Genomic DNA, 8,310 nt, shown 5'->3' with positions numbered 1-8,310 from the left:
AGTAGTTCTGACAAATGTCAGTGTAGCTCTTTTATTCTACACAAAGGAGAATAATTCTGTGAGTTTAGGCAGTTTGGAACTTGTCCGTAAAGACACTGAATTTGTTTGTTCTTCAGCAGGAGGGTGGGGATGAGGAGAAAGGTCCCTATGTTTACCCAGTTGGTAACAAAGCCTGTAGGCAAGGCGCTGTTTACTACTTTAGTCCGCAGACTTTTTAAAAATGTATCTTGGTTACTCCACAATCTCCCTGCTAATCACCTCATCTTCCTGCTCAGGTGCCTCCAATTCTGATTCTGAAGCATTATTTGGTAAACTAAATCATTCATAACCCAGCTAGGAAGGACAAAAAAAAAAAAAAAGAATGCTTCTGAGTGGTGAAAAATCAATGTCATAAAAACCATGCATTATAGATTTCTTCATATGAGAGCCACTGTTCAGCCACCTACACAATTCTAGCCAGTTTACCTATCCAGTTTACCAATGCACAGATGTTTAAAAATAATAAATTAAAATGAAGTTACTGCTGCTACAGCTTATTATTATTATCAATCTTTATTACATGTTACTAGCTACTAAACATTGTGCTAAGCCTTTTACATGCATTATTTCACTAAATCTTTGCAACAAGTCCATAAATTTAAATATAATTTATAGCTTCATTTTACAGTTTCATAAACTGAGTTTTAGTCTAAATTTTAGGACTAAGTAATTTTCACATTTGTCTATACTTACTATGGACAGGCATATAGGTAACAGTGTGAAGGGTTATGAGACAGCCTGAGAGCAAAATATTAGAAAAAATTAAAAGAAAAAGAAATTACATGCAGTTTGAAAGAAAGGCAATTTGGAGGTATTTAATTTGGAGACAGACCACTTTATACTGTTGAGAGGTAACATGGTGTTCAGAAGGTAACATGGTGGACCAAAACACAGTAAAGGAGTTGGTTTGTGTAACTATGACCCCCAAACCATTACAAATAAATTAAATTATGTGCGAAATCATTTAGTTAAGAATGGAGAAAGAAGTGAAATGCATGCTATAAATATTTCTTTATTTTTTTAATTGGTAAGGTAAATCTCAGCTGTGTGCTTTGGATTCTCAAAAGGAAGTCTTCAGTTATCTGAAAAAGTCATAAAAATAGAACACATTATTCCCTGATAACGGTAGTATTTTTAATGTGTGGTGTGTTTCTAAAGACTAAAACATGAAAGGGAGAGAGGGAATATAACCTGATTTGCAAAGTATTTTACTTTCCTTGTCAAAGCCTCTGGATTCTGATTCAGTTAGTCCAGTAATTTTGCTGTGGTTTGGGCATATTCCATCAACAGTGTTTATCCATTATGCTGACTAATGTGGAACCGACCATTTTTAAAGGAGACTTGGGAACATGACTGATTAGATATGTGATTTGAAGTTGGCAAAGTTAATCCCCAACCCTACTCTTTACTAGGGCAAAAATATCTCTCCCATTGCCCAACCTAAAATGGTCACATGGCCCAGATTCAGGATGTGATTATAATTTGTCATGAGAAAAGAAGGTCACTTCTCAAGAGGCCTGGGGCACCTGGGGTTTGCTTGGTGCGCCTGAGTGGCTCAGGAAAGAATGAGAACCCTGGGCCAAGACATTCAGAATAAGTCAGGGGCCCTGCAAGACTGCAACAAGTACAACAAAGTTGGCCTCATCCACAATCTTACCCTATTATACCTTGCCTAGATCTATTCATGGTAAAGGTCCCAAGAAAACATGTCAGGAAGGGATCCTAGGGACTGAGTGGAAGGGTGGTATGTGGAAGGGGCTGAGGGACTGTAGGCTGCACTCTAAGAATTAAACAAACGGCCTAGTGTGGATGGAGTAAGGGGAGGTTACATGAGACAGACATAAAAAATAAAGTCCCAAACCACTGTGGTCATTCAGAAATGTTTGCAACTTTTTACAGGGGCTGTGGTATTATTCCCAATTTCCTAGCCAAATATTTATTAAATTAACCAAGGACAGAGTATATCAGGCTGCCTCACATCAGTGCAGCACCTCATTTTCCCTGTGGTCCTAAACTGTGAGGTACTGTGAAAAACAAACAAACAAACAAACAAACACAAAAAAAAACCCTCTTCCACACTCTAAATAGCTAGGTTACAGAGGAAAGTTGGAATGTGTTCTGGGAGTGGGTGTATTTGGTTTAGCTCAGTGTGTGCAGGAAAGGCAAGCCTCCACAGCCATTTAAACATTTTCCTCCTCAACGATGGGTACACAGATAGCCAAGCTCCTGGACTAAGTTTGAGGCATTTTATAAATAATATGCATGTGTCTGCTAAGCGCATATATATATTTAGTCAACTTTTGCTTATTCTCTCCTGAGGCTGGTCTTGTGCGGTTACTTATGTGGTATGATTTCTGAGGTGTCAGAAAGAGTTTCTACCTCAGCCACCCAAAAATATCTCTTGGGTTGGCCCACCACAGAGCCTAAAAACTCCACATCTTCCAACATTTGATTTAATAACCAAAAGCAGCTGTTAAAAAACAAATATTATATTGGGATATTAAGCAGATATAATAAAGACTGTGTAAAACAGAAAAGATTATGGTGAAATTGATTCTAATGTTAAGTTTTAAAAGAAGAAGGCCAGGGGTGCCTGCGTGGCTCAGTTAGTTGAGTTTCTGTCTTCAGCTCAGGTCATGATCTCACAGTTGGTGAGTTCGAGCCCTGCATCAGGCTCTGTGCTGAAAGGTGAGAGCCTGGAACCTTCTTTGGATTCTGTATCTCCCTCTCTCTCTGCCCCTCCCCTGCTCTCTCTCTCTCTCTCTCTCGCTCGCTCTTTCTCAAAAATAAATGAACTTTAAACAAAATTTTAAAAATTAAAAAATAAAAGAAGAATGCAAATTGGCATACACAGTCTGGATCAGATGTTGTTCTTAAAATGTCATGGGGTCAGAACCAGCATATATGACTCACCTCATGAATATGAACCTGTAGTAACAGAAACCCAGCATTGTTAGGCAGGTTTTGTTCTGATTTATTTTGTTCTTCCTCATGAGTGCCTTCTACAGTTTCTCATCTTCAGATCCCACTCTCTTTACAGTGTATTTCACACCTTCTTTGCTGACCACCGGAGGCTCCAGGTGACCTGGAAATCAACCTTGGTGGGGCCCAAATCCCTACGGCCTGGAAAATTCACAGAGCCTGACATCTTTTAGAAAGGATTTTTTTCTAAAAGGAGCTTTTAGAAGAACTACCCAATTTTCCCTTGGTAACAAACTGCCAAACCAAGCCCATTTCCACAGATGGTGGAGGACTTAGCAGCCTCCTGTATTGCTTTGAAGTTCAAGAATGAAATTCTGAAGGCCCAAGTGCAGTGGCCAATGGAACAAAATGTTGTCCTATAGGCTCAGATCCCAGAGCTCCAGAAGCCCTGAACAACCAAGGAGGTTCAACCACTCCAGAATCCTTCAGAGACCCAGGATCCTAGGAACCCCCAGAACCCTTGGATCTCCCAACAGTCTGAGAGAACCAAGAATTCCCAGGAGTTGAGGATCCCTCATATCTCAGAGAGCCCCAGAAGCTCCCAGCCTGGGAGCCCCTAGCTTCCCAGGAGCATCAGAAAACACCAATGGTACAGGAGACAAAGAAGACTTCGGAACCCCCAGCAGCCCCAGAGTCCCTGGAGTTTCCAGGAACTCATGAGTCCCAGGCACCTTCAGTGGTCTATGAGCTCTCAGCAGCCTGAAATTCCAAAATTTCCTACAGGTCAAACAGCTCCAGAAGCATCCAATGGCCCAGGAGGCCTACAAAGCCCTAGAAGTTAAGAAGGCCCAGGAGCTCCCAGATACCCGGGATGCCCCAGTGGCCCAGAAGGCCCAGAATTCAGAGCACCAAGATCTTCCAAGTTCCAGGAGCCCCAGGAGGTACCAGGAAACTGCAAAGCACCTGGAACCCCTAAGCTTCCAACTCTCCAGGAGTTACTGGAACCTAGAGTGCTCCATGAGCCCCTGGATCCTTTAGATGCCCAAGAATTCCTAGAGCCCTCACCACTCCAGGAGTCCCTAAAGGGTCTAATAGCTGCTTTGGCATCAGCAGGTTCAGAGTTCCCACAGTCCCCCAGTGAGCTAGAGGCTGAAGCTTTCTCCCTAGAATACTGTTTAGCCTTCAGCGGAGATGTCCAGAAGCTTTCTGAGTTCCTGGTTCAATTGAATAGTTACATGAGAGTCAGTTACATGTAGAAGCAGCTGTGATGAGCTTTGTTGGCAAGTGCTTCTCAGATGAGGCAGGGATGTGATTTCAGCCCTTACTAGATATACAAAGCCCCCTGCTGGAGCAATTTGAAAATTTCATACGGTGCTCCAGGATACTTTTGACAATCCAGAAAACATGGAATATGTCAGTCACTGCATCCATCAGCTCTGCCAAAGGGAGGATCCTGCACATCAGTATGTGATCCACTTCCATCTCATTGCTCAAGAGCTAAACTGGAATGAAAGCACTCTCTGTATACAATTTCAGGAAGGGCTTGACAGTTCTATACCAGATGAACTGTCTCACACAAGCCCAGCCACTGTCCTATCTAATCTGATCACTCAATGCCTAGAAGATAAGCTAAGCTGTAAACCTGATCCAAATCCACAAGGAGCAAGGCACTCTGAGGAAAGACCTGGGCCTGAAAGTTCACTAGCTGAAAACCAGCCTGTGCAAGCTTCAAGCAATTGCCTACACCTCAGTGAAGCTGAACAGGCCCACTGCTGTGAAGCCCACTTGTGGCTCTGCTGTGGTCATCCTTGTCATGTTGCCAGAGATTGTCCTGTCAAGCTTCATCATGCACAGCAGGCAGGAAACATTTGAGGCCTAGCAGGAAGGGGGAACCCCGGTGGGCCAATCTACAAATATGCATCCCCCTCACTTCCAATATCCATGTCTCATACCCTATGGCTTACTGTTGAAATCCTACTGGGAAGACGACAGTTCTTTGGGCAAGCAATGGTGGATTCAGGCTGCTACAGAAACAGCATTGACCATTTTGTGGTTCTTAGAGAGAAGCTGCCCTTCTGCAATAATATCTTCCCTCTGATGCTTGAAATGGTAAATGAGCGTCCACTGATTAATGGACCCATAACCAAGGAAACACCAACTGTGGAAGTTAAAATTGTAAACCATGTTGAAGAGCTCCAGTTTGCCATTATTCATGTGCCATGGTACCCTCTGATTCTTGGAATTCACTGGCTTGAAACACATGATCCAAACACTGAATGGAGTGCATTGTGTCCTTTCCATCCCATTATTGTCACTACAATTGCTTCAGACACAGGTGGCATAGAAGATGTCATGATGAAATAAGTGCTGAATACATCTTGCGTCCTAGTGACTGCTCCTAATGACCTGTCTTCTGATACCTCAGTTGTCGTCAGCATTTGCTGCTCTCAGAGTCTTCCACTGAATCTCTGAGAATGAAATAAGGTAGTTGTACGATGACACTGCCTCTCCGATCATGCAATGATCTCACATCAGGCAATAAACCTGATGACTTTGAGCTATTTTTTTTCACCAACTCTGCATGCCCCCACCTTGAACCCTGTGTTAATGTGGGGCTGTTTTAATTATAATTGATGTTAACAATATGCATGAAAATAAATATTAGAAACTAACATTGAAAAAGTGTAATTGTTAGCCTGACTTGACTTTTTATCAAGATTTTCTTCAGCACAACAATTGCAACATTTTCTCAATGAAGAAAATAAAATTGCAAGTGATATTTTTTTTAAAAAAATCAATAAACATTGACAATTTCTAATGCTGTTTGAATTTTTTCATTGCTCAGCTGAAGGAAGAGGAAAGGGACAAGTAAATTGGGAGAGAGGGGATTGGAAAAGGCTTAACGTTTGGGTGAGGTTCTGAATATTCCAGGAATAGTCAGATCAGTGGGTGATGGGGTAGGGGCCAATGGAGAGAGTAGGGGAATAGTTGTGGTAAATGGAAATTGGTTAAGGTATGGAGGGATTAGGGGAAAGGTAGAGGGAAGTTGAGAAGAGGGTTTAGGGAAGATTGGGAGGAAAAATTGGAAAGGTTTCAGTTGAGAGCTAGGTGGTGCTGAGGGCAGGGGTGACAGGAAGGGAAAATTCCTACAAAAATAAAGGGGGCAGAAACAGAGATATTGAGCAGCTTTAAAAGAAATTTTTTGGACTTCATAAGTTAACCAAACAAAAGCACTGAAGAAGGTAATGAGGCCCCTCAGTGACCCAACTTTCTCAGTAAAGTGACAAGTTCTTATTCTCTGCGCCAGGGAAATTTGCCCTAGGGCTCAAGACTGTTAATCTTTTTTTGCTGATGCATAGACATGAGGTGGCAGGGATCAACTTTCAACACATGCAGTTCATTATTAGCCAACTATACCTCTCTACATATACAGGTTGCTCTGCCCTGCTAACCATGCTGCTTGCATGACACACAGAGAACCAAGTCAATGAAAGGAACTTATGTTCTTATGGGCCTGAGAGGGAGGGGGTAGTGTCCTAACTTAAAATCACACAAACATACACATTCCCACAAACTACAGGGTGAGGGGAATCGAGGGTGGGAGCTTTAGGTAAGATATAAAAAAATGATCAAAGTAAACTCTAGTGTTTTTCCTCTGTGTTTTCAACATTCCTTTGAGAGTCTCTTTCTAGGCCACTTGAAGGAGATTCTGACTTACTTAGACAAATAATCAAATACATAATCATAACCCTAGAAGGAGATAAAAGAGGAACCTACCATTCATTGAGCCCCTAATATGTTCCAGCTACAATATTAGGCATATCATACACATTAACTTATGCCTCAGAATAACCCAGTGAAGAATGTATGTTTGCTCCTATTTTATCAATGAGCAAATAGAGTACCAACAAGGCCAGTTAACTTGCCTAAACTCACAAAGTTAGTAAGTGGCAGAGACCTGTTGAGTCTTCACAGCCTGTGCCCTTTTTCCTACAGCATGCCAATATCCCTAATGGGGAGGTGTAAGGGCCAAATAAGATTGTTGCAGCAGAGAGCTAATTGAGATAAACCTAAAAAGGTGGGGTGGGGCTTAGAATAAAAATTTCAGGGACCATTTGGGTAGTAGTTGTTTCTCCAGTTCCCTTGATCTCACCCCCAATCCCCTCACCACCCCATTAACTCCCAAACTTCCTATTTCATCTCTTGGAAGATCTCCTTTTGTTAAACTAATGACACAGCTGAATGTTCATTTCAGACAGTTAGCATAGATAATAAAATGTGTGACAGTAACAAATAAGCCAAAGTGAAGCTCTGTACAAGATGATAAAATTAACAGTAATAACTACCATCTAATGAGCACTTGGGTTTTGCCAGACATTGGACTAAGTGATTCGGGTATTTTCAAATGGCTGCAAGATAGATATTATTGGCCTCTTTATATAAATCAAAGAAGTGAAACCCACTGAGATGAGGTCACTTGCCAAAGGTCACACTGCTAGGAATTAGTGGATTCTAAAAACAAACCCTGATCTGTCTCATTTCAAAGCTGGAATTCTAGCCAATACACCGCACTGCTTCTCAGGCTAAGTAAACTTTACTCTTTATTAACCACTTTAACAATATTCACTAGACATGATTTCTATTATTTTAGAAAAAAGATATTAATTTGTTAGTGCATTTATTTATTCACTTAGCAAGCATTACTGAATGCTTGTAGTGTGCCAGGCACAGGCATTGAGGAAAAGGAAGAGAGGCACAAAGATGTCTTATGTATATGACTCACAGTTCTTGCTCTGACCACAGTTAACAGGGGAAGCTGTTGTGCAACATAGCACTTCTGGTATACAGAAGAGAGCACTAATTTTGCTATGGACTAAAAAGTGTGTTTTGAGCTGGGTCTTGAAGGAACCTCATTGAAAACAAAAGGGAGAGCATGTTTTTCTAGATTGAATAAAGTGCACACCAAAAAACAAGTTGGAAGGAAAAATAATAGTGTCATCAGAAAAGATAGTTCATTTCACTGGAGAGTAGGGATATGTGTACATATGTACAGGGTGAGTGGTGGGTGTCAGTGGGGAGATGACACTTAACAAGGAAGTTGGAAGTCTCAGGTAAAAGACCTATCTACCTGGATAAAGCATTTAAACTTTATCCTATGGGCAATTTGAAATCTTTTTTTTCCTGTCTTTCCCCACCCCCGCCCCCGCATTAGATTTGTGGTTTTTTTTCCTTTCTTGTGACAAAGTAATGCACATTCATTGTAACAAATTCATATATATCAGAAGTTTATAACATAAAAATAATATGCCCCTTAACTCACAAATTAGAATTTAAGTAGAAAGAAACATG

At 41.2% G+C, this 8,310-nt stretch overlaps 1 protein-coding gene across 1 annotated transcript; it reads left to right on the top strand.

The window, feature by feature from the left end:
* The first annotated feature begins 3,281 nt into the window (after nt 1-3,281).
* RTL3 (retrotransposon Gag like 3) lies at nt 3,282-4,833 on the top strand. The gene is given in 6 exon segments (XM_042973954.1): nt 3,282-3,406; nt 3,547-3,610; nt 3,745-3,937; nt 3,973-4,206; nt 4,209-4,328; nt 4,331-4,833. Coding segments are annotated over 6 exon segments (1,239 nt in total).
* The last annotated feature ends 3,477 nt before the right edge of the window (nt 4,834-8,310 follow it).

This window comes from Panthera tigris, chromosome X (genome assembly GCF_018350195.1).
Source record: "Panthera tigris isolate Pti1 chromosome X, P.tigris_Pti1_mat1.1, whole genome shotgun sequence".
NCBI lineage: Eukaryota > Metazoa > Chordata > Mammalia > Carnivora > Felidae > Panthera > Panthera tigris.
This window is presented reverse-complemented; position numbering and strand designations above follow the sequence as displayed.